The sequence below is a fragment of the Schistocerca piceifrons genome, chromosome 7, assembly GCF_021461385.2.
Source record: "Schistocerca piceifrons isolate TAMUIC-IGC-003096 chromosome 7, iqSchPice1.1, whole genome shotgun sequence".
In the NCBI taxonomy this organism is placed as follows: domain Eukaryota; kingdom Metazoa; phylum Arthropoda; class Insecta; order Orthoptera; family Acrididae; genus Schistocerca; species Schistocerca piceifrons.
In genome coordinates, this window is record NC_060144.1 from 230,696,600 (window position 1) to 230,724,018 (window position 27,419).

General features: G+C 40.5%; 1 protein-coding gene across 1 annotated transcript in view; it reads left to right on the top strand.

Moving 5' to 3' along the window:
• LOC124805576 (myrosinase 1-like) overlaps positions 1–27,419 on the top strand; it is an 85,352-nt gene that overhangs the window by 44,954 nt on the left and 12,979 nt on the right. Inside the window, exons 8-10 of the mRNA XM_047266143.1 lie at positions 1,621–1,736; positions 19,412–19,546; positions 19,635–19,741. Of these exons, the coding sequence (XP_047122099.1) occupies positions 1,621–1,736; positions 19,412–19,546; positions 19,635–19,741 (358 nt within the window). The remainder of the gene's footprint in view (positions 1–1,620; positions 1,737–19,411; positions 19,547–19,634; positions 19,742–27,419) is intronic.

Genomic DNA, 27,419 nt, shown 5'->3' on the forward strand with positions numbered 1-27,419 from the left:
TTCTTCAGCTTGCCTATGGGTACATAGTGTTCTCATGCAAAAAAATCATACACAGGTATTACCACGCAATATTGGTTATGCAATACATACAATACATAGAAAAATTATTAAATGTTCTGCAACAAAGTTCGACTATATTAATTCCCTAGTTATCTCACGGGTATTTAGTGGCCACTGCATATTCGTGCCCCACGTTGGGCGCCAATTTAACAAAATCGTCACAATTTCGTTAAAGAAGAATAATAAATTTTATCTTTTGCTTTTAAGTTAATTTTCTTTCGTGCGAACTTTGTTGTAGAACCACTCTGTTATTTTCGTGTGGTAATAAAAATTTTTACTTTCTTAAGAATTACGTACATTTAAAGAAAAAATAATATTTACGTGAACTCATATGAACTGGTTAAGAATATTAGGTTGAGGATTGAGTCCTTTAAATCATTCGGCCTTGGCATACACTTTCCAGATGCAGTGGGTTTTTTTTGTTAAATATTTTTACTGAATTTTATCCCGGCACTAGCCATAGAACACAAGATTATCTCTATCAGCAGAAAATGTTTTAATTATTGCCAAGCCGACATTTATCACTGATCAAACCTACTTCACTATGCATTTGAGTTATTTTAAAGAACCAAACTGTTTAAATTTCAATGTTAACTAACATTAACTATCCGCCTACGAATGCACAAACGTATAATTAATTCAAATTTTATCAGCCACAGGATCACTGAAAAAGAAGAACAATTTCTTAATTCACTATTGATTTTTATGCATCTATTCCCGATTTACGGGTTTGATAATTTTTTAAACATGCCGCCGCTGCTATTGTTGGTCGCGGCACAGCCCAGCAACACCGCTAAAAAATGCTGAAAAATTCTTAAAGAAATTTTATAGATGACGTGAGCAAGCTAATTTACATAAATAATTCACACATTTGATAAATACTGATATATTTAGATCAAACAGTAGTACAACTCACATTAATTCGTAACGCATCGTCTAATGGCGGCTAAGTCCAGACCGAGACAAAAGAGGTCTACACATTCGTAAAAAACTCTTTCACAGTGTCCTACCGCAATGACTTCTGAACAGAGAAGACCAAAGAATGCATAATGCATTGTGCTTAAATAGTATTGCTGACAATTAACATTTCTTTGCAAATTGACGATATTATTCTCTTCTGGCAACATTTTATATCTCTGCTATCGCAAATACTGACACATTTTACAATCACATAATAAATACAGAAAAATTCCTATCCTAAATACAGAGAAATATTACAACAAAAAATATAAGGAGAATAACAAATGTCTTTTACACCACATTCAGTAATATTTTTGTTCAATAATTTCGATATATACAACTTGCTCAGAGCGGCGTATATGGTACAAATAAACTCTTGTTCTTTAATAACGTGAGTTTGCCAGGGAACGTTACAACCTGTCTTTATAATACACGTAAATTATTATTCATATTCGGTTTCCACAGCGCCGTTGCTGCGGCATGGAAGAATGCGTTGCGTGAGAGAAAGTCAGACAAAACTGCAGAACTTTATTGTTAATGTTAGAGCTGTCGTTTCAGTTTATCAGGAAACTGAAATAGACAAATTATACCTTGTTACAGGTTCAGCGGACTTCTTTTCAATAAACCACTACAACACGACTTTCGTGACGCCAGGACTCACGGGCGATTCACCTTCCAAACTGCGTGACATGGCTGTAATTAGATCAGAGGATCAGGTAAGTTTAGTGGAAAAACGTTTGAGGCAGGCAAGTGTTCATAAATTGGTGAGGAGTGAGATGTTCACCTCGAAGGTAAAATAGATCGAATGTTTGATAATCAGATATTTCACTGGAAAATTGTCATAGCAGAAATCATCGAGCTTGAACTCGTGCTGTCCTATAACTCTTCACTTTTAAGAACACAGTATGTTGCCGAAAACAAGGTCTTCCAATAGGAAATGGGTTAGCTGGAACGTAGCCTGATATATTTATTAATGACGTGAAAAAATTTTTTTAAAAAAAATTCTCAAACCGTAAACATCACGTAATTTACTATAAAAGTTATGTAGGTGGTATGTTGGTTGTGTCAAAAGGTAGCGCAAACTATATCGATGCCTTTGCACGACAGCTGTCTCGTATTAACACCAAAAATTTATCTTACCACTGAAACAAAGGAAAATAACTCTATTAACTATTTGGACCTAACGATAACTTAAACTAATAATACACGTAAGTCAAAAATTATAGGGAGACGTAAGTGCACTTATAATATTATTCATGCTAAGTCCTATCGCTCACTGTGCCATATAGGAGAACTTTTTGCTCTCTATGATACACCGACTTATTTGTTTGCCTTTAGACGGCCAAAAAATACCAAAAGATATAGCCGTGGAAAACGAGTACACATTCGTCTTTGTCTTGAGACCGTACAATAAGATAAAAAATAGGACCATAATCATTCAAGAGCACAAGAGGCATTAAAAGCAACAAAAATTTGCCCCGATGAGATACCATGGAGAAAAGCGTTTCAACAGCTGGAGAAACAGCTTCAAAACATAACCATCAGATGCGCCTTTCAAATAAGCCTTCTTTTTAGGTACAAGATGGGCAACAAATCCAATTTTGAATTAGAAAGACAGTTAGGTTTTTCAATATCAGATTTAGGCGAAATGGAAATCCTCAGAACAGAACTGCATCTGGACGTAGATAACAATATGAGTGTTTTACATACTGCGGCAAAGGGGGGCCTATGGAACACTCTGGAAGAACTAAAGGTCCCGTACTAAAATTCTAAATTAACAAATCGAATATTCACCGGACGCTGTTTGTCACTTCAGGACAGGCTACTGCAGTTCTTGCAACTCCTAATGTTCTGAAACTTAACCCACTCAAATAGTAAATATATCTTTATAAAGATGGAGTGAAAGGTTTCTTTAATTCGTTCGTGTAGTTGGGAAAAAGGAAAAACCAAGATCTGCCAACAAGTCTTCTGTTGCCTAAAGTTTCTGAATGCCAGAAACATTAATAATGTCGGACTTCTTTAAACTTTTTTTCTCAGAATCTCAGTGTCTCGGTGCTCCGAGGACTTTGAGAGCTATGTCCTTTTGAAAATAGAGCTATGTACTTTTGAAAAAAGAGCTATGTACTTTTGAAAAAAGAGCGCAAGAAATGGTTCAAATGGCTCTGAGCACTATGCGACCTAACTTCTGAGGTCATCAGTCGCCTACAACTTAGAACTAATTAAACCTAACTAACCTACGGACATCACGCACATCCATGCCCGAGGCAGGATTCGAACCTGCGACCGTAGCAGTCGCGCGGTTCCGGACTGAGCGCCTAGAACCGCTAGACCACCGCGGCCGGCCTCGGCTTCAGACTGTAGAGCCTAGAACCGCACGGACACTCCGGCCGGCAGAGCGCAAGATTCTCCACAGATTCCATTACTAGAACTTTTATCTGCAACCAACACCAACGGCGCTACAGTTTTTCAAATTTTGTGAAAAATGGCGAAATACGTAGTTTCTGAGTACTCCTATTTCCGTTTCTGTTTATAAAGTAGAAATGTATTACATACTACGTTTGAGATTGGAAATGAACATTTCAGTTTCTGATAACAATTACTTCATCTGCAACGGGGTGAATCCTAGGAACGGTGAGACAGCTTCTTCCAGTTTGTAACATCGCCAACCATTTCCTCAATAATTTCCATAAAATATACTTCACTTTCGTCATTTAAAATACTCTTGTACGTTTTCGCGGTAAACTAGACAGTAGTTATTGCCAATGGACGCAAATTTCAAATCTGCTTTACTACAGGACCACGCTCCGCCTCATCTCAACTTACATGAGCACGCAACAACGTGAAGAACTCACTCAGGTGCTGAATCTTGCCGCGTTGTGACCCTCGGACCATCAGGAGGTTTCCAGTTTGCTATCCAATTTTTGACTTGCTGGTAATTCCGTAAAGAATTATATTTCTCAACATCTTCTGTGGGTGCCAAGATTCAGTTCGCTCTTTGTGGCAAACTTAGTCAATAGCTGTTACTGCAAGACGTCAAGTATGTGGTAACTGCTGACTGCTCCACCTTACAATGGGATAAAAAATTGTCCTCCAGCTGTTATTAATTCTTCGCTCGTAGAGTCTGCTTTCTTCAACGTGCCATGTGCAGAGTTTAGGTGTTATTTTCCTCCATAATATTCCAAAACACTTTTTCCTAAAAGAAAGCAGAGGATGTTCTATACATCCACTAACAGCGTGATTGGACAAAATCTGTTCTTCCGAATTGGTCTACAAGTAGGTAAATATTGCCTCCATCCCTTCATCTATTTCTGTTGCAGGTAGGTACCCTAGTTGAGTGACCTCAATACGGTAGTTTGTAGGGTTGGGAGAGAGCGCTAGACCTTGGGGTATGGAGTATTTTTAACATTTGGAAGACGAATGGCGACTTTTAAGTAGCCATAAAAATTCTAGTTCCGATCCACTTACCAGATTAATTGTGACTTTTAAATCATTTTCATGACAGAAAGAACTTGACTACACATATTTTTCTTTCCATGGAAACTAGGGACGCCTCTCCCCGCAACCCGCACCGCAACCCCCTCCGCCTCCGCTGACACCGCCGCCCCCTAACCCCATGAGTATGGGTGTCCTTCCCTTCTTTCTCGCAAGTAGTTGAACTACGTTGAAATACACTTCTGTAGCAAAATATGTGATACAACCCACCTGCAGCTACCAAGTCATTCACGTTTTGAATTTAATCCTCCTCTTGTTGCCAAGTTCGTGCGGTAGCGTTCTCGCTACCCCCGCCCGGGTTCCCGGGTTCGATTCCCGGCGGGGTCAGGGATTTTCTCTGCCTCGTGATGCCTGGGTGTTGTGTTATGTCCTTAGGTTAGTTAGGTTTAAGTAGTTCTAAGTTCTAGGGGACTGATGACCATTGCTGTAAAGTCCCATAGTGCTCAGAGCCATTTGAACAATTTTTTTGTTGTTGCCAAGTTCATCACCAAGTCGTTTAGCTTATTTTGGTATTGTAGATGGAAGCTGCAATGTCATTCCTTTCTTAACAAAATTTCACTTGGCATACGGCAATTTAAATTACTTGGTTAAAAAGTCATCAGGCTTTTCTTTTGCAAATAAGATGCACTGGTCTTTAAACTTCTGTTTTCTCTGCCACCGACGTGACACGCCTGTTGGTTCCTTAGGATGCCGAATGCTAGATGATGTAATTCCCCCATGAACGTACTTTTTATAGCATAATTCATACTTTGTCACTTTACTAATCCTTTTCAGTAGCATGTGTAAGCAAATTCCTTGCTGCGTTTAACACTATTATCCATTAGTGTTCTCAGTCCTTTCTTTATCATAACAGATTCATCACTCATCATATTTTTTTAACTAATAAACGTGAATTATCGGTATACGGACTCACTTTCAGCATCACAGTATCACTAAAATATACCAAATGTAATCAATTACATTAATCCACGAACCTTATTATTTTGTGCCAATAGCTCTGAGTGCGATGTAAAAATTAGAGAAAATTGCGCTATGCGCGCCAAGGAATAATGCAATGTTGTCCGCTAAATAAAAGTTCCTACACACTTTGTGTTATTACTGATCATTAAGGTCATTGTTTGGTGGATCATTTATGACACCCGTAAGCACTCTTATACGCAAACAAGAAAAAAAAAAAAAAAAAGGAATTCACGCGATCCCTACCTGGCTGTGTTACTATGTAGGTACTGACAGTAATCTGCGCGATGCTATATATACTGTCTGTGCACAAGAGTCCAGTTGCAGTGTACAACACAACGTACAATATACTTCACTATATAAACAGAAAGTGAAATAAAAGTGCTATAGACTTGGTATTTTTACGATTCTGCACAAAATTTTAAAAATTATAATTTTGTGAAGAACTGTAAAGCCACTGGTATTGGATGTAGAGAAACAGTTGTAGCAATCAAATTTGTTTAGAATTTTGTGCACTTTTAAAAAGGAAATAGGCACTGAAGCCCTAGGTGCTCATGAGTCTGAGTTTTCTCGAAACAACTATAAAAAAGTTAGACATTTTCAAAATTTTTGGACAATAGGAACTTCAACCAACATGAATTTTAATCGTAAAAATGTCCATGGGGTCTTGCCACTGTAGATGTTGATTTTATCCTTTGACTACGCCTGTTTTGGGAAACTGTTTTATGTTTGTTCTGAAGAAGGTTTTGATACCCACGCTGAAATCTAGGTAAACACCAGGTAGTTTGCGCAATCGAGGCGGATTCTTCATATTTATTTCGATACTTACGGTTGCTGACGCGCTGCAATGCTGAAAGTTCTTAATAGAAATTTTGTTGACAAAACTTGATTTTCAATACTTTGCTGCTTAGTCTCATGAATTATTGACCTAGCTTTGAAGGCTGCAAATCTGAACTCATATCCTTATTTAGGTTTTTAATTATCTTTGGACTTTTGAATTCCAATTAGATATGAAACCGTCCACAAATTCCGGTAAAACATAAGGAGTAAAAATTAAGATTCCTGTAAGGAAAGTATTGACTGGTACACGGCTGGGCTCGGTGTAATGCTCGCTCATTGCAGAGTTCGACCACTTCGATGCAAGGTTTGTAAAATTAATTAATGGCTGTTCGCAAGCTTGCTCGCAGGCTTATCAGACTCCAAATTTCTCCACAACAAACGATTTTTCTGAAATCTTAAACGAAGATATGAGAAATAATAAAGGGGCTCGAGGAATCTCGTTTAGCCTCACCATGTGTTCGGACAGAAATTTGTTAATCAATCCTCCGCCATAATATTAAAAAAATTTCCGACAGTGACAATGGCATCGATAACGCTAAATCCAGTTACATTTGTGTCTCTACCACAAAATCAGAATAAATGATAATGGTATTACGAGATTATTGTCGATAAAGAATAGAAACTGTAGGACGTAGTATGGAAATCAAATTCGCAGAGTGCAACAGATTGCTACCGAACAAACAATGTTACTCCATTTAATAAAATGGCGCACTGCTAGTATGCATACTTGATTTACAACCCAAGTGTAACGTAATAAAAAATATCATATTTCGCCCCTCCCCCCATACCCAACCAAATGCGATCAGAACTTTTTGAGGTATGAAATGCTTCAGTCTCCATTCCGTGAATTTAACAATCGGCTGAAGGCCACATAAACAATCATTGTCTTAAGAGTTTGCAGTCGATAGTAATATTAATTAGTGTTTCTGTTCATATTTTTCTCCTACTCGCAATACTCTTACTCATAAATGTGGACATCCATTCCTTTTATACCACTCCGAGGATGATCGTAATGACGGGAACCGGATATAGGGCAGAATAAACTAATTTGTGAACAAACACTGTTTTGGTTTTCACGTTCAAAGAAACAAGAAAAATATGATAGCACATTTGCCATTAATCACGGCTTCGGCCGTCTTCAGATGTACCATTCTCTTTCTTACTTTCATCTGTTGGCATACTGTCTTGTTAACAAGTTTTGAAATATAAAAAGAGGTTGTTGCGTTGAAACATTGTAGGACGGCAGAGAAAGACATGGGTTATGAACTAGAATAGAACTGGTCTCAATCCCTGAAGCATATGATTATGATGACATATTGTCATTTCATTCTATGTAATTAAGAAAGTTATCATTTTTCGATAGGCAATTGTCTCAACTTTGGTAGCAGCCTTTCATCACTGGATTTCGTCGACGTCTACGTAACAATGAACTGCCCTCAGTCAGCTACAGTGTACCTAATTAAAAATGTAGAAGTACATTAAATTATGTTAAATCGTTCCATCCACACGTATAGCCTAGTGTTCGTGTTCTACCTTTTCTGTTGTCTTCTCGCACTTTTTTGTTGTGAAGTTTAGTAACTATTTCCTTGTTATTACCTTAAACTTTTCTGTTAGCCCAGTATTGCTTAATTTTCCCGCTCAGCTCTGTTTTGCATTCTTCGGTGCACTTCTTGATCTTACTGTGGTTATCTTTTGTATGAGATATTACAAATGGTCTGGTTTGTACAGTTAAGTGGTAGTCCCATCTGTTGTTTATTATATCTTACCTATTAAAAAATTCTACAACACCTCTCCCTATTGCACAAAAAGTTCTGAAATTTCCAGCTGCATCAAGTGAATTACACCAGCTTTCGATGACTCACGCTTTGCGCATTCACAAGTGATATGACTGCTATTGTGTTCCTGGTACGCCCTTACATACACTAACTGCCATCTGGTGCCTGCAGCGTCGCCATATATAGGATAACGCTTGCTCGGCATTCGATGTGCCCGTTTTGACTGTGCTATCGCTGGGTGTCAAGTCGCACTGATCTGCTGGCCAACGTCGCTATTTAGCGTGTTTTGAGTGATTTTTATTTCGATGACTTTTTCAAATACAGGGACCCAGGTGCGCAAGGTTTCGCCAGATTTTACCCAGTGGCTGTTTTCTAAATGGTGCTTAACTAAAGCGGATTTCTCGAGGTCGCATAGGCGAAACAAACTCTCTTGCTCCTTCCTGTGCTGTAGACCCCAGGTGCTGTGAGACCTTTTGTTTCTTTAACTGGTCTCAATAATTGACGGGTTTTTGCCAGCGGCCTGAAGAGCCATTTGATCTTGTGCCATCTCACCAGCTGCTTATCTTGCCCGATACGTAGTCAGAGACAGGCAAAAAACCAGTTTCTTTTCGTACTCTTCCTTGTTGTCTCATTCAGGTTCTTGCTTGAAGTAACTTCGTTTACTTGTTGAGAGTTACAGGAGTATTTGCTCAAGACCTTGGGTAGGTTGCTCAGCCCGTGGGGCAGGTTATCAGCCTCTGATACCATTTTTACATAACGCACCAATGTTTGCAAAATTCACGAAAAATTCCACGAAAATCCTATCGCGGCTCGCACTAGCAACGTCTCGTTCGGTGTAATTAAAGAAGCCGTCGAAATAAAAATCTCCGATAGCACCGAAAATAGATACCGTGGTCTACAGCTCTGCGCGGTGTGTGATCCAGAAATCGCGTGCTCAAAACGGGCGCATCAAACGTCGAGTCGACGTGTACACATATAAGGTGATGCCGCGAACACCAGTGACGTCAAAGCCGGCATTTGGAGTATGTATGGGTGTGCCAGCGGCCACCTGGCAGTCGTGTCGAGGAGTACTTTGTGCAATTTTAATCACTTGGCGCTACTGGAAACCCAAGAACCATTTTTTCAGTTTTACAGCCACGAGTCTCTGCATTTTTATATCTTTCTCTGTTGGTGTGATCCACAAGGATCCAGTGACGTTACGTTTTCGGCTACTTTGAAGGTACTCTAGGACGGTCTATGATTGTCCATTCTCCACAGATGACCATAGAAAGCTATGCGTCTTCTTTTGACGGCATCGGTGATTTTTTTTCCTTGGTGCCCATAGAGTTCACAATTAGGTTTATATATTTGTCTCCCGTCTGATAGGATCCTACGTCGCACTATCTTTCGAAGATGTTTTCTTTCTTGTAACTCTAGGATTCTTGGTGAAGTGTTCCTGGTTAAGGACAGGCACTCTCCTGCATAGAAGATAGGTCTGACTACTGTGATATTCTGTCTTAGCTCGATATTCATTGGTAGATGTTTTTTTGGTATATATCACATTAAGCCCTGTAGATTTGCACCAGTGGTCTATGGGTAGCGTCACTGATTAATAATCAAAACGTCCTCAGTCCTGGGTTCGGATCCCACCATGTATTTAATTTGGATTAATAATCAGCACTGGCGGCCAAAGACTTCCGGAATTAGAAGTCACCCTCGTTCTGCCAATGACCTTGTCAAAAAGGGTGAAGGAGCGGACACAGGTTTAGGGCACTCCCTTGCCCTAGGAGTGGGAAACTGCCCCTAAAGGCGGAAGACTCAACAGTTATCAACGGCATGAGGATGCAGAAGGCAAAGGAAACCACTGCATTAAAGACACGTAACGTGTACCGACAGGAGATGTGGTCTGTAATTGAAGATGTGTCATGATGATCTCTCCACTGGCAAATGATTCCGGAAAAGTCCACGATTCGGATCTCCGGGAGGAGAGTGCCAAGGGAGGGGGGAGGGGGGGTGACCGTGAGAAAAAGATTAATCAGCGAAGGGATAATGTTCTATGGATAGGGGTGCAATGGCAAAAGCTTGAACGTAGTAGGGAAACTATAAAATCTGAAAAGGGAAATGGAAGGGCTGAATCTAGTTATAGTAGGGGTCAGTGAAGTGAAATGGCAAGAAGACAGGATTTCTGGTCACATGAGTATAGAGTAATATCAACAGCAGCAGAAAGTGATATAACGAGAGTAGGATTCGTTATGAACAGGACGGTAGGACAGAGAGTATGTTATTATAAACAGTTCAGTGATATAGTTGTTCTTATCAGTTTCGACATCAAACCAAGACCGACAACGATAGCTCAGGTATACAGCGTGTTCAAAAAGGCACGGCCAAATTTTCAGGAAACATTCCTCACACACAAATAAAGAAAACATGTTATGTGGACATGTGTCCGGAAACGCTTAATTTCCATGTTAGAGCTTATTTTAGTTTCGTCAGTATGTACTGTCCTTCCTCGATTCACCGCCAGTTGGCCCAATTGGAGGAAGGTAATGTTGACTTCGGTGCTTGTGTTGATATGCGACTCATTGTTCTGCAGTACTAGTATCACGCACATCATTACGTAGCATCAACAGGTTAGTGTTCATCACGAACGTGGTTTTGCAGTCAGTGCAGTGTTTACAAATGCGGAGTTGGCAGATGCCCATTTGATGTATGGATTAGCACGGGGCAATAGCCGTGGCGCGGTACGTTTGTATCGAGACAAATTTCCAGAACGAAGGTGTCCCAACAGGAAGACGTTCGAAGCAATTGATCGGCGTCTTAGGGAGCACAGAACATTCCAGTCTATGACTCGCGACTGGGGAAGACCTAGAACGACGAGGACACCTGCGATGGACGAGGCAATTCTTCGTGCAGTTGACGATAACCCTAATGTCAGCGTCAGAGAAGTTGCTGCTGTACAAGGTAACATTGACCACGTCACTATATGGAGAGTGCTACCGGAGAACCAGTTGTTTCCGTACCACGTACAGCGTGTGCAGGCACTATCAGCAGCTGATGGGCCTCCACGGCTACACTTCTGCGAATGGTTCATCCAACAAAGTGTCAATTCTCATTTCAGTGCAAATGTTCTCTTTACGGATGAGGCTTCATTCCAACGTGATCAAATTGTAAATTTTCACACTCAACATGTGTGGGCTGACAAGGATCCGCACGCAATTGTGCAATCACGTCATCAACACAGATTTTCTGTGAACGTTTGGGCAGGCATTGTTGGTGATGTCTTGATTGGGCCCCATGTTCTTCCACCTACGCTCAATGGAGCACGTTATCATGATTTCATACGGGCTACTGTACTTGTGCTGCTAGAACATGTGCATTTACAAGTACGATACAACGTGTGGTTCATGCACGATGGTGCTCCTGCATATTTCAGTCGAAGTGTTCGTACGCTTCTCAACAACAGATTCGGTGACCGATGGATTGGTTGAAGCGGACCAACTCCATAGCCTCCACGCTCTCCTGACGTCAACCCTTTTGACTTTCATTTATGGGGGCATTTGAAAGCTCTTGTCTACGCAACCCCGGTACCAAATGTAGAGACTCTTCGTGCTCGTATTGTGGACGGCTGTGATACATACAATACGCCATTCTCCAGGGCTGCATCAGCGCATCAGTGATTCCATGCGACGGAGGGTGGATGCATGTATCCTCGCTAACGGAGGACATTTTGAACATTTCCTGTAACAAAGTGTTTGAAGTCTTGATGGTACGTTCTGTTGCTGTGTGTTTCCATTCCATGATTAATGTGATTTGAAGAGAAGTAATAAAATGAGCTCTAACATGGAAAGTAAGCGTTTCCGGACAGACGTCCACATAACATTTTTTTTTTCATTTGTGTGTAAGGAATGTTTCCTGAAAGTTTGGCCGTACCTTTTTCTAACACCCTGTATATGCCGGCATCGCAAGCTGAAGATGAAAAGGTAGAGAAAATATGAGGATATTGAAAGGATAATACGGGACGTAAAGGGAGACCAAAGTCTAATAGTTACGGAAGGCTGGAATGCAGTAGTAGGGGAAGTAGTAGAAGAAAATTTTACAGGAGAATATGGACTAGGGACAAGGAATGAGACAGGAGAGAGAATAGCTGAGCTCTATAACAAGTTTCCACTAGGCTAGTAAAAGCGAAAACTCTGTTCAAGAATCAGAAGAGGTAGAGGCATACTTGGAAAAGGCCCGGTGATACAAGAAGATTTCAGTTAGATTACAAATACATCAAGGTCAGACAGAGACTCCGAAATCAGATACTGGATTGTAAGGCTTACCCACGAACCGATGCAGAGTTAGGTCACAATTTTGTGGCGATGAAGAGAAGACTGAAGTTTAAGATATTAGTCAGGAAGAATCAATAAGCAAAGAAGTGCGATACGGAGGTACTAAGGAATGACGAGACACACTTGAAGTTTTCTAGGGCTTTATATGCAGCGATGAGGAACTGCTCAGTAGGCAGTATAGTTGAATTCATGGCGGGCCGCATCAAACCAGTGAGAAGACTGATGACAAAAAAAAAACTGTCTAGTTTGAACATTCCTTTGATTGAGATCTACCAATTTACTGAGGTCCATTCGCCAAGATAACTGACGCTCTTAGTCCCCTGATGTGCATCTAGTAATGCTTTTATATTGGCAACGAATTTAGTTTTTCTGACGTTAATCAATAGACCTGTTTTCTCTGCTGTGAAAGGCTGTGCATGTCAGATCTTTGCATGTCATTTACCAGTAAGGGCAGGTCATCAGCAAGAGGTAGGAATTGGATCCTCATGGCTGACTCAGTGTTTGCTGTTAGAAATCTGGTCCGTTTATAACACGACCGGCAGTGATGCTACAATCAACGTTAAAGCTCAATCTCTCCACTCCAAGAAGTTAATGATGTATTCACTTTTGCTGGTAGCTTCTAGGAAGCTAACATTGACGGGTTAGAGTCAGAACAGATATTAGCAAATCACGGATTGCACAGGCTGTTACCGAAATTATAACTCATTTCAAGTGATTTAACCATATTCAGTTTGAGTAACATTCCGCGTGCCACCATGCGACATTAATCGCTTCAAACTGAAAGCTAAAGATCGTCACAAGGCGGCGTGGATAATTGTACTGAAGCTGTTATTCTAAAAACGCTCGTCTGACGCGAGCGCCTTTAGCAAGCGGATTCGACCAGTGACGACTCACACACACGTTGAGTATTGAACTGAGACTCAGCAGTACCTCGAGCGCACCCAAAGCAACAACAGCGACTATGTCACAACGTATTGCCAGGGCGATGGTTACTCTAAAACGTTGCACCGAGCTAAGCCAGAGGAAGAGTTCACACAGAATAACGCGGCTGGCAAATAGACAGTTGGCGGGGTACGTCTGGGGAGGGCAGTAGTGCTGGGGGGAAATGACGAGCGCTCGACGGGAAGTCCCATTCTAAATTGAAGAATACAAAGTACATTTTTGTAATATATATTACGTGGAACCCTCGATGCCCGCACTTGCGTGATGACCATTAAAAAATGTCTACTGTCACCTCTGCTTACATTAGTATCTACAAATAATTCCACTAAAAATGCAACAAAGACAGGAATTTAATTTCGCAAGGTTTGTTAGCCAATTGTAATTTACACAGCAACATTTTGAGTAGCGAATTTTGAGTACAACCTGCATTTCTCTTTCTTACATATTAAAATTTGCTTATTTTAGCGAAACACAGTGCATTTTACACAATGTCAGCATACTAACATGTTGTGCAGTGATTTATTGATTTTATTAAGTCAGGAACTTAGGAAGAGTAAGGTGTATAGTTTATAAAAGGACCGTCCTCAGTATAAAAATAAACGCGTAATGACTTCATTTACGTTGTTCCAAAACCCACACCATATCTCGTTTCACCAGCAATCGATGGCCCTTAAAGATTACATTATTTTATCGAAGAAGTCTGTGGTTAATGTAATAACATGTTAGATAATGAAGTTTTGCGTGACCACGCGGCAAAATATACTCCTCTTTGCATGCTATCACATGTCAAAACCTCATTTCGATCTCACAAATCGTTTTTGAAATGTGGGGAATGTTGTAGATATTTCATTCTGGTTTTAACTCTGAAATTTGCGACCGCGAATGAGTGTGCTGCAATTAAGTTTCTCAAGATTGGCGACATTTACAGGTCTACAACCAACACTGACGAAAAATACAATCTGTTAGCTAAATTTAATATGCAGCAATATTTTATGTAAAATGCACCAAACGCAAAAACATTGCGGGTCCTATTTTTCCTTGCAAACCTTTTCGAATTTTGCGTAGTGTCATAGGTTAAGCGTAAATATTACAATAACTATGACTATTAACGAAATGATGGACACATCATCATGAAACTGACATACAAAGTTAAAAGCAACACGAACATGATTTTTTTAAAGAATAGTTTCTGTAAAATCGCATGAGAAAGACTACAAGGCATGCGTCTCGATTCTGTCATCTCAACGTGCCGCAGACCAACCGAAAGCTGGCAAACTATTTCGGCCTCACCTTCTGAACAAAGGAATGATCTCGCCTAGCACTTCAGACGAAAATTGTTCACTGCGTCCTAGTCTCTTAATATTGGAAAGGGAGTGGTTCTATTCATGTATTCCAACAGCTTATTTGTTGCTGTATTGATGCATGATCTTGAGGTTTAGTTTTTGTTCAGTGAAGCACCACGATGCTCTGAAACATGCTTGATGTTCCCTTAACTCATTGTCTTACTGTCTTGTTTCATTTCGTTCCAGAATGTTGGAAAATATTTTATAACTGCAAGGAGCAATATTTCACTCCAGTTACCGGAGTCTGTTTCCTTCCATTTTAGGATTAAGTACCTCAGTCGGTAAAAACAGACACCTTTTAGGATGACTTTGTTGATCATTTTTCTGTTCATATGTCCGACAGTTGAGAACCCATTTTCGTTGGAACAGGTAGATGCAATAAGTTGAAATTTATGCTACATACTAAACTCTACCGTCTGTTGGTGCTGTACAAAAATAAAGCTTCTAAATCAATGCAATCAATAACTATGGCCATTTGTGACATATGTTTTCATACTCCCTAATTATCTCATCAAAAACTGCTGGGTACTACACGTTGACCTAAAATATTTGAGAAAAAGCTGGGTATCACAGTATAAGTAAATGAAAAATTTCGAAAATGTTTTTGTGATGATATCAAGCGAAAAAAATTGTTTTTTTTTATTTGTTAAGCGCCCTAATAATTAAAATATTCTCGAAAGTCTTGGAATTCCCAGGATCGATATCTCCGTGGAATCGACATCGATAACACCATAAACCCCGACAGTCTCGATTCCCAGGATGCCTGAACTATCTACACACATAACTTAGTTAGTATAGAACCCTAAATGCGAGAGACATAGTCGCACTTGGCCAATTTTTTGAGAATTTGCTGGATAGCAGCTGAGGTACAGTCATTTGCGAATTTCTCACTACACTTTATGTTCATTGTTACTGTGTGTTTATGCCACTATGTCTGTTTTCTCCAACTTGTTTCCACATTTCTGCCACTGTCCATACTTCTACAGAAACTTTGTTCTTGTTTGTGAGGGGATTTACCATCTCTTTGACTTCCTTGTATGTCAGAGGAAGAATGTGCTCGGTGTTGGAATTGGTGGATTCTCTAACAACTCTGTTTTATATTCAAAGTATCTTGCACTCTTTATATACTTCATTGAAGACTTTCATATATGTACTTTATATAATGACAAGGCTGCTTGGTTTATGTTTTTTTTAATTTACCAGGATGATATCGAGTGTATGTTCATCATCAGCAGTTATTTAGAAGATTTATAAAAATAATACATAATCAAAGCTATATGCATTTTCAAACACACAGAAAATACGCAAGTAGTCTTTTCATTGCATATGCAAATAAAATATGATTAATAGAATTCCGTTTTTAATATTTATATTCGCATTTTTCTATTTTGAGAATTCATTGTTTTAGGTAAGAAACTGAATTTAAACTTGCAATTATATATCTGTTGGGGTAAAACGTAACTGTTTCTGCTGTTATTATTATCGTCTGTAAGACAGCTTACAAACTGTTTAATTTTGTCTATATGATCCTATTATAATAAGTATATCTCACAAACAGGTTAATCTAAAAATAAATTCACCCATCTTCTAGATGATGTACACATATATTTAGGCCCACTGACCACTGATTCAATCTCTTCATCCTTTTATATTATAATATACGACCACGCATTGGCAACGTAGATCGATTTGTGTGCCTCTGATGCTTTAAAGTTGTATTTACCTCTCATTTAATTCCATAGCCACTGTGAATGTTAATATTCCATATCCATGTAGCCTTCTGATTTTCCAATAATTAGCAGTGATCTAACATCATTTCATATTTAACGAACATGCAATAAAAAATAAAGACTGCCCAAAATATAATATGGATTAATAACATAGATACAGGAAATTCAGGAGCTGCACAAATCATATTACCGAATAGTGTACGAAATTTTCTCGATGGTGCTACTATATAAGCGAAATGTATATTAAAAATGGCTCTGAGCACTATGGGACTTAACATCTATGGTCATCAGTCCCCTAGAACTTAGAACTACTTAAACCTAACTAACCTAAGGACAGCACACAACACCCAGCCATCACGAGGCAGAGAAAATCCCTGACCCCGCCGGGAATCGAACCCGGGAACCCGGGCGTGGGAAGCGAGAACGCTACCGCACGACCACGAGATGCGGGCGAAATGTATATTAAGATAGTTATATTTAGGGACTTGTAAAATCTGGCTATTTTCGCAAATAAACCTATTCCTTGTCTCTGACTGGTTAACTATTAATGAATTACTCGAATGTACTTCATTACCATGAATGCAATAGTGGTGTCCATAGTCAATTGAAGAAATGTTTGTAAATCTGTGTAAGTTTTACAAAAGGTGAATTACTGACGAATTAGTAGAAGAAGTGATTTACAAAAGCGAAACCCTCCTGTTGGCAAGTTTTAAATGAGTAATATAAGTAACTGGTATGGAAAGCTTCAGTATTTGCCCCTGAATACTAATTATTTTTGTTGGCTTTTATTGCCTTGTAAATATGAAATAATTTTATACTCTAAGTTACGAACTTCGAAACAAACAAGTATATAATATAAATTCGTCACAACATCGTAATATCCATTGCACAAAATGAAGTACATAAAAGAATTACCTAACTCTCGTAATTATTGTAAATGTCATTTAACAACAACATCACTTTACGGATTAATTTAAATGACTTTTCATCAAAAGATTACGCTATGTACTCAGTGAAACTAACAACTACATCATTCAAATATTGTGTCCAGTGTGCCTTAAGTACCAGGATGAACAATTTCACAGAGAAAACAGAGACTAATGTAGGAGATATAACACAGCCAGTATCATCTAAAAGTAACATGAAGACACTAATATGTAACCAATGAATTGTACAAAATTTTTAAATGTTGCCTTTGTACATAAGAAAGATATATAATAACAAACTCAGCAAAAATTTTTGCATGAAGGCTAGGAATATTTATGAAGATTACAGATACAAGAACAAAAAAAAAAAAAATTAACGAGGAAAGAAAAGAAGTCAGTCATGTTATTGGTGGAGCACAAGAGATGGACAGATGTGTTTCCTTGAAAATGATAGCTCCAATTACGTTCATATTTGCACACACCAATATCTTACACATTTTGTTATGTGCTCCAATAAGAATGGGGAGCGATGGGGATGGAAAAAATTGGAATATACCAAAATTCACTTCCAGAATGAGATTTTCACTCTGCAGCGGAGTGTGCGCTGATATGAAACTTCCTGGCAGATTAAAACTGTGTACCCGACCGAGACTCGAACTCGGGACCTTTGCCTTTCGCGGGCAAGTGCTCTACCAGAGCACTTGCCCGCGAAAGGCAAAGGTCCCGAGTTCGAGTCTCGGTCGGGCACACAGTTTTAATCTGCCAGGAAGTTTCAAAAATTCACTTGTGTGCAGAATTAAAGAAAATACCGCTGTTTCCCCATCCTTGTCTAAATCTCGATATAACTATACAAACTGTCTACCAGATGTCTGTACAATCGCGTTCTGCATGGAAGATGGCATTCCAGTCAACGGATAACCAAGACAACAATGACGTCAGGACTCCTATGAAAATAGGTAGATTTTGCTGGGTAGCTCCACATCCACAATCTCTGTGTACACAGGCACAGACGATACAGTATGGCACAGAGAGTATACTTACCTGACTCTCTGCGGTTGAAGGCCATAGGGAGAATGGAAGCAGAGCAATAGCAAACTGATTTGGTTAATATGGCTCTAAGCAGTCTGGGACTTAACATCTGCGGTCATCAGTCCGCTACACTTAGAACTACTTAAACCTAACTAACCTAAGGACATCACACACACCCATGCCCGAGGCAAAATTCGAACCTGCGACCATAGCAGCAGCGCGGTTCCGGACTGAAGCGCCTAGAACCGCTCTTCCACAGCAACCGGCCAACTGATTTGGCCCAGTGGCTTAATATGGATCGTTCTGTTGTTTCTCGGATTTGGCGACAGTTTATAGACACCGAAACTATAATCTGACGATCAGGGCAGGGCCGATCACGTGTGTCAGTCAGGACGGGTGCGTGAAGCAGGCACCTGTGGCACAGGCACATACGTGGCAACACTGTTGGTATCCCCATGGTTCATCTGGACGGTCAGTTGCTCAACAGTTGCACCTCTATTCACACATACATATTTCCGCACCATAGTTAACCCATGTCATCTATGGCCCATGGTGCACCACAGTTGCCGATGTGCTGGTTTTGGACAGCGTCCTTTTGCCATGCATGATATACCTTAACCACAGTGGGACGTGAACAGTTTATAGACTTAGCCGTTTCGGAAACGCTTGCAACCTTGCCCTGAAGGCCATTTATCATGCCCGCCTGGTCTTCGGTTGATAATGGCTTTCTTTCCACATTACGACAACGATTGCACTGTTTTCCGCCTCCCCCGACACGCTTTATAGACCCTAGTGCTGCCATTTGCCTTCTAGGAATCGTTATTGCACGTTGATGTCGAACATATGCAGTTGTCACATTAGTGTGACTGGACCTTGTACTTTCAAAGAAAAGACAGGAATGATTGTATGTAAGTAACTAGGCAATGTCAAGTTGTAACTAATCAAGAGATAAAGCTTACAACAAGCTTGTTATTATATCTGCGCGTCCATTTTGAAGAAGCAGGTGGTGACAGAAGTAATGTCTGTAATATGTCTCTCTCCTTTCAGCAATTACCTTGGGGATTTCGGAGTCAGCTAAACTGGATTGCCAACGAATACCCAGGATATCAAATCATGATAACAGAGAACGGTCTCTACAATAACGGAGGAAGGAACGACACTGATCGCATCGCTTACTTTCATGTAAGTAGAAATTGCTACAGTAATATAGCAGAGAGTTTCGTCTTCAGAAATTCATTTCTCTACCTATAGTGTGCTGCATTATTTCTAGGCATACCTTGGAGCTGTACTGGAGGCGATACACATTGACGGTGTTCCGATTATCGGATACACAGCTTATGGTCTCATGGACAACCTGGAATTTAACATGGGATTCACGTGAGTAATTACAATATTTTTATGTGCTAAAAGAAAGAACATAGACTATACGTGGTCTGTGAGTAGGGTCTGGGTTTAGTAATCTAAATGTTTTCGTGCCCTGGTTCAAAACTCGTCATTGCTTCAGTATTGATTAATGATCAGCATTGGTGGCTGAAGCTTTCCGGCATAAGAAGCCATCCTCATTCAGCGCACGGCCTTATCAAAAAGGGCGGAACAGCGGACAGAGGTTCAGAGCACTCTCTTATCCTTGGGGTGGGAAACTGCCCCTAAAGGCGGAAAAATCATCAAGGGTCAACGGCATGAGGATGCAGAGGACAATGGAAACCATTTTATTGAAGAAACATAACGTGTATACACAGGGCATGTGACCTGTAACTGAAAATATGTCATGACGATTTCTCCATTGGCAAAAGATTCCGGAATAGTTCCCTATTCGGATCTCTCGGAGGACACTGCCAAGGTAAAGGTGACCATGAGAAAAAGATCGAATAACCAACGAAGGCTAACGCTTTACTAGTCGGGAATGGAATGTCAGAAGCCTTAACATGACAGCGAACTGTGTTTGGTCTAAGGTTATACTTTCTAATTGTAATTTAATTGCTGTTGTAATAAAGTTGGCTGCACCAAGAATTGATGAGACACCGGCTAAGTGAAATGAAAAAATGTCCAGATCTACAGATGCACCTCCATGTGCGATAGCTGACAGAAAATCTGAAAAGAGAAATGCAGAGGCTCAATTTAGATGCAGTAGGGGTCAGTGAAGTGAAATGGAAAGAAGACAAGGATTTCTGGTGAGACGATTATAGGGTAATATCAACAGTAACAGAAAATGGTATAACGGGAGTAGGATTCGTTATGAGTAGGTAGGAGAGTACAGAGAATAGCTCAGTATGCTCTACAGTTGAAGAAGAGTGAACATCTCTAATATGGGCAGCCACAGAAGTTGGAAAGAAAAACGTACGAACAAAGAAGTTTACTGCAGAGACCCTTGGGTAACAGAAGAAATACTTCAGTTGATCGACGAAAGAAGGAAGTACAAAAAAAATGTTCACGGAAATTCAGGATTACAGAAATACAAGTCGCTGAGGAATGAAATAAATAGGAAGTGCAGGGAAGCTAAGACGAAATCGCTGCATGAAAAATGGAATACATCGAAAAAAAATGATAGTGGGAAGCATGTACTCAGCATATAGGAAAGCCAAATCAACCTTCCGTTAAATTATAACAGAGCAAAGGTGGTAACATTAAGAGTGCAATGGGAATTACACGGTTAAATGCAGAAGAGAGTGCGGATGGATGGAAAGCGTACATTAAAGGCTTCTACGAGGGGGAGGATTTGTCTGATGTATTTTATTGTACTGTGTTAAAGCCTGGACCTAGAAAAGACGTAGCCCTCCATGGTTCACAACCCACAACAGGGCAGAGCAGTCCACCTACCCCACCGCCGCTCTACACCGTATCCAGAGTTATTGTGCGGTTTGGCCCCAGTGGAAGCCCCTCCCCTTTCTCCCTTATGTGTACGTGGAAACGGTGTTGGCGCAGCAATCGCTGACACAGTGTAGCTGAGGCGGAATAGGGGGAACCAGCCCGCATTCGCCGAGGTAGATGGAAAACCGACTTAAAAACCATCCACAGGCTGTCCGATACACCGAATCTCGACACTAACCCGCCGGACGGATTCATGCCGGGGACCGGCACGCCTTCTCGACGGGCAAGCAGCGCTTTAGACAACGCGGCCAGTCGGACGGTCCTTTATCTGATGTGATAGAAGAAGAAACAGGAGACCCAATATTAGAATTTAACAGAGCTTTGGAGGGCTTGAGGTCAAACAACACAGAAGGAGTAGATAACATTCCATCAGAATTTCTAAAATCATTGGGGGAGGTGGCAACAAAACGACTATTAAAGTTGGTCTGTATTATGTATGAGTCTGACGACATACCACCTGACTTTTGAAAAAATATTATCCACAAAATTCCGATGACTGCAAGAGCTGACAAAAGCGAGAATTATCGTACAATCAGCTTCACAATTCATGCATCAACGTTGATGACAAGAATAATATACAGAAGAATGGAAAAGAAAATCGAGGATGTGTTAGATAACGATCAGCTTGGCTTTAGGAAAGGTAAACGCAGCAATTCAGCGGTTGACAATGGAAATAAGACAAAAGAATAATCGACACAGTGATAGGTTTTTTCGACGTGTAAAATGCGTTCAACAATGAAAATGGTGCAAATGTTCGAAATTCTACGAAAAGTAGGGGTAAGCCACAAGCAGAGTCGGATAATATACAATATGTATAAGAGGCAAGAGGGATTAATAAGAGTGGACGACCAAGAACGATTTTCTTGGATTAAAATGGTGTAAGACGAGAATGTAGTCTTTCAACCCTGCTGTTCAATCTGCATATGAAAGAAGCAATTATTAAAATAAAAGAGATATTGAGGAGTGGGATTAAAATGCAAGGTGAAAGGATATCAGTGATACGATTCCCTAATGACATTTCTATCCTGAGTGCAAGTGAAGAAAGATTACATCTACATCTACATATATACTCCGAAATCCACCGTACGGTGCGTGGCGGAGGGTACCTCGTACCACAACTAGCATCTTCTCTCCCTGTTCCACTTCCAAACAGAACGTGGGAAAAATGACTGCTTATATGTCTCTGTACGAGCCCAAATCTGTCTTGTCTCATCTTTGTGGTCCTTCCGCGAAATATAAGTTGGCGGCAGTAAAATTGTACTGCACTCAGCCTCAAATGCTGGTTCCCTAAATTTCCTCAGTAGCGATCCACGAAAAGAACGCCTCCTTTCCTCTAGAGACTCCCACTCGAGTTCCTGAAGCATTTCCGTGACACTCGCATGATGATCAAACCTACCAGTAACAAATCTAGCAGCCCGCCTCTAATTTGCTTCCATGTCCTCCCTCAATCCGATCTGATATGAATCCCAAACCCTCGAGCAGTACTCAAGAATAGGTCGTATTAGTGTTTTATAAGCGGTCTCCTTTACAGATGAACCACATCTTCCCAAAACTCTACCAATGAACCGAAGACGACTATCCGCCTTCCCCACAACTGCCATTACATGCTTAGCCCACTTCATATCGCTCTGCAATGTTACGCCAAAATATTTAATATATTAGATGATCTGCTGAATGGAAAGAGCTGTCTAGTGAATACAGAATACGGATTGCGAATAAGTCGAGGAAAGTAATGAAAAGCAGCAGAAATGATAACAGTGATAAACGTAATTTTAGCATTAATGGTCACGAAGTAGATGAAGTAAAGGATTTCTGCTATCTAGGCGGCAAAATAACCAGTGATGGACGGAGCAAGGACATCAAAAGCAGACTAGCTTTGGCAAAAAGGGCCTTCTGGTCAAGAGAATTCTACTAGTATAAAATGTAGGCCTTATTTGAGGAAGATATTTCTAAGAATGTACGTCTGGAGCACAGTATTGTATAGTAGTGAAACATGGTCTGTGGGAAAATTGGAACAGAGGAGAATCGAAGGATTTGAGATTTGGTGGTCTTGACGAATGTTGAAAATTAGGTGGACTGATAAGGTAAGGAACGAGGAGGTTCTGCGCAGAATAGGAGAGAAATGCAACATGTGGAACACTGACAAGAAGAAGGGACAGGATGATAGGACATCTGTTAGGGAATGACTTCCATGATAGTAGTGGGGCTGTAGAGGAGAAAAACCATGGAGGAAGATAGAGATTGGAATACATCCATCAAATTGAGGACATAGGTTTGAAGTGCTTCTCTGTGATGAAGGGGTTGGCACAGGAGATGAATTCGTTTCGGGCCACATTGAACCAGTCAGAAGACTGATGGTCCAAAAAAAAAAAAAAAAAAAAAAAAAAGAAAACAGAAAAATTGAAGCATATTTACTGATCAATAAAGTACTGCAGCTTCCTGTGAGCTCAGTACAACATAGCATAAAGTCGGCTATTCCATCATTTCTTATGAAAAATGTCACTTCGTTAGTGGGAGATGATAGAAGATTGGGAACAGAATCAAACGAAGTGAAAAAGAGTGACCTGCTCAACATGACTGATAGTATTGGCATGTGTTGGTGTATTGACTAATTTAGCATCCAATATCATAACGTTTACGCCACTACAATGTGAATAAAATATCTTCCGTGGATTATGCGAAAGTCATTCGGGTGTTAGGATGGGTTATAGTAATATAATAAGACGACTATTAAACCGACATTTTGACCATGTGAACAGTGCTCATCCTCTATTGGAGAAGATTTTTCTTCCGGACGGGGACTGCTACCAAAAAGACCGAGACGTTCGTTGTATGAATGACCTAATTTTTGAAAACTGGTCGTCCGAACAGCCAAAAGGGTTTTATTCGAATTGACACCAGACATGTAAGTGTACCTGATTGCAGAAACAAGGTCGATATTTGGAACATCTGTGATATACAGGGTGATTCCGAGATGACGTTCCAAACTTTTAGGGATGTTGGCGAACCGTAAACTTGTCTGTCTCAGCTCAGGGACCGTGGTCTTTAAAGGACAAAATCAAAGGTAATAAGCAAAAGTAGTTTTTATATCTCTGACAGTGGAAAATATATGCAGGTGCTGTTATTGCTAAGATTGTGAGTTAGGCAATCCCGTCGAGCACTTAGATATTGGGATAATAACTCGACTAATCTAATGCAGATGGCGTGCAGTGTACTGACATGAGCAGTTCTGCTATACGTTGTCTGTAAACTATACAGTGTCTGTAGCGTAGTACTTGTAGTCTGTGTATAAAAGTTGTACTAATGTCTATTAACTCTAACCATGTGGAGTTGTACCCAATGACGAACTTTGGAAAAATTATTTTTGTATATGGCTATCGAACGGAAGCAGCAGGAAAGCGGAAATGTGCATGACCAACTATGCGCTTAGAAGACATCCCGCTCATACCCTATTTGCAGTACTGTTCCCACCATTAAGTTAAAGTCAGCAATTGGCACCACTGTTCAACGACCGCGGAAGACGACGGGCAACACGGAGTTAGAAAATGCAGTGCCTGTTCGAGTGGATGAGGCGCCTCCACCGAACTGTCGCTAATTGCACAGGAAATGACTGTAGAGAAGTGTGAGGTGAGTATTACCGGAAACACAGCTATACCCCAGCATCCACAGAAAGTGCGTACTTTGACACCTTGCAACTTCGGATGTCGTGTCATGTTCAGCCAATAGCTCACGCACTGCTTTACAGTTGATTCTCACGTTCCGTGATATGTGTTCTTCATTGATGAAACCTATTTTAACGGAGATGGAATGCAAAAGTCAGTTGTCATATTTGAGCCGATGAGAGCCCCTGCGCTAGAGTCGTGAAAAAGCAACACAGACCGAACGGGGTAGCGCAGAGGTTAGCACACTAGACTCGCATTCGGGAGGACGACGATTCAAATGCGCGTTCGGCCATCCTGATTTACGTTTTCTGTGATTTACCTAAATCTTTTAAAACAAATTGAGGGTTGTTTCCTTCGAAAGGGGACAGCCCCTTTCCTTCTCCATCCTTCCCTAATCAGAGATTCTTGTTTCATCACTAACGACCTTATTGTCGACGGGACGTTGAATTCTAATGTCCTCTTCCTCCTCCTCCTACATTAACAGAGATCATCAGCCATCGTGTGTTCAGGAGTTGTCAATGATTACATAAGAGAAACGTTTCCCCTTCCTCCCCGCTCAAATGCTCCAGTGAGTAGAGAGTTTATCAGTGTCATACCATCGAGGTTCCAGGAACATATCTTACTTGCTATGGGTCAATGGATGTGGTCTCCATATGATGGAGCCCCACTTCACTTTGGACTGAAGAAGACCATTGATCACACCGGCCGGAGTGGCCGAGGGGTTCTAGGCGCTACAGTCTGGAACCGCGCGACCGCTACGGTCGCAGGTTCGAATCCTGCCTCGGGCATGCATGTGTGTGATGTCCTTCGGTTAGTTAGGTTTAAGTAGTTCTAAGGTCTAGGGGACTGATGACCTCAGAAGTTAAGTCCCATAGTGCTCAGAGCCATTTGAACCATTTTTGAACACCTTTGATCGACATTCCCTGGAAAGTGGAGAGGCCGAGGAAGTCCTGTTTCGTGGCCAGCACGTTAACCTGATCTCAGTGAAACGGATTTCTTCTTATGAACCAATGTGGAAATTCTTGGCTACGAGAGGCCTATAGTGACCAAAAAGGATCTCCTAACAAGAATTCTCGCTTCCTGTGACACTATTCACACTACATAGGGAATATTAGAACTGGTACAACAGAACTTGCGTAACGATTCCATGATTACACTGACGCTGCGGGATGCCACTTCGAACACCTGTTATAAATGTAGCAGCTTGTGAAACTTGTACAGGTAAATGATTTTCAGTACCTCCAACATCAATTGACGTGTGCTGTTACTAGTCGAAGACGGAATGTTCACTGCGGGTATTGGGGATTTCTGAGCAGAAATTCTGTATGTCATGATCAGTGATCGGAAGGCCGGGCCTTTAGTTTGAGCGCTACGCGGTTTTATGGGGGAACCTGAGTAGATTTTCGCGAATACTTGTCTAATCGGCCTTTTCGAGAATGGAGTGCCTTACCTCTCGTTGGTACATTCACCCATCTTCCATGATAGTATGTAACATATTCAAGCAATCAACCTGTGGATTATACCTGATGGCTTGTGACATTTCGTAATTGCTTATACGTTTTTTAAAACATACTTTGGATGTCTCTATTTATTTACTTATGTTCTGTAACATTTCTCCTATCCTCTAATCAGAACAATCTCATATACACACTGGTGAGTCAAAACATTACGACCACCTGCTTCCTAGCAAGTTATTTCATCTTTGGCAAACAACAGAGCAGCGATTCTGTGTGGTATGACTTCGACAAGGCGTTACTATGTGGCACACGATGCCTAGCGAACCCCTATATTGTTAAAGAACTAAATTAATCTTTGTCCTCTCTCATTCCTTTTCCCAAGCCCATTTTCTCCTGTCAGCTTTTCTTCTACCCCTTCCCCTACAACTGCATTCCAGTCCCCCATGACTGTTACATTTTCATTTCGCTTTGCGTATTGTATTACCCTTTCAAAATCCTGATATACTTTCTCTGTCTTTTCATGTTCATCTTGCGGCGTCAGCATGTATACCTGAACTACCGTTGTCGGTGTTGGTTTACTGTCGATTCTAACAAGATCAAACCTACCCCAGAACTGTTCACAGTAATAGACTATCTTCCGTAGCTTCCTAGTCCCATTATAACTATATTTGCTACTGTTCTTATCACCGTATACTGATCTGACCACAAATCCTTGCCTTCTTTCCATTTCTCTTCACTGACCCTTACTATAACTAGATTGAAGCTTTGCATTTACCTTCCAAATTTTCTAGCTTCCCTACGAAATTCAAGCTTCTAACATTCCACACGCTGACTCGTAGAACGTTATCCTTCAGTGGATGCTGATTATGAAAGAAAAATTAAGCGGTGGCGGATTTGTGAACCGGGACTCAGAACGTTTTGATTACGAATCAAAGAAGCTACCCCTAGACCACGGGTACTATCGTCGTCTTTAGTGTTATAAAATATTTTTTCCTAAGAATTTTATTTTTATTATTTATTGTTCATTTTTTTATGGTAAGCTACGAAATAGTGCAAATTAATCCTTTT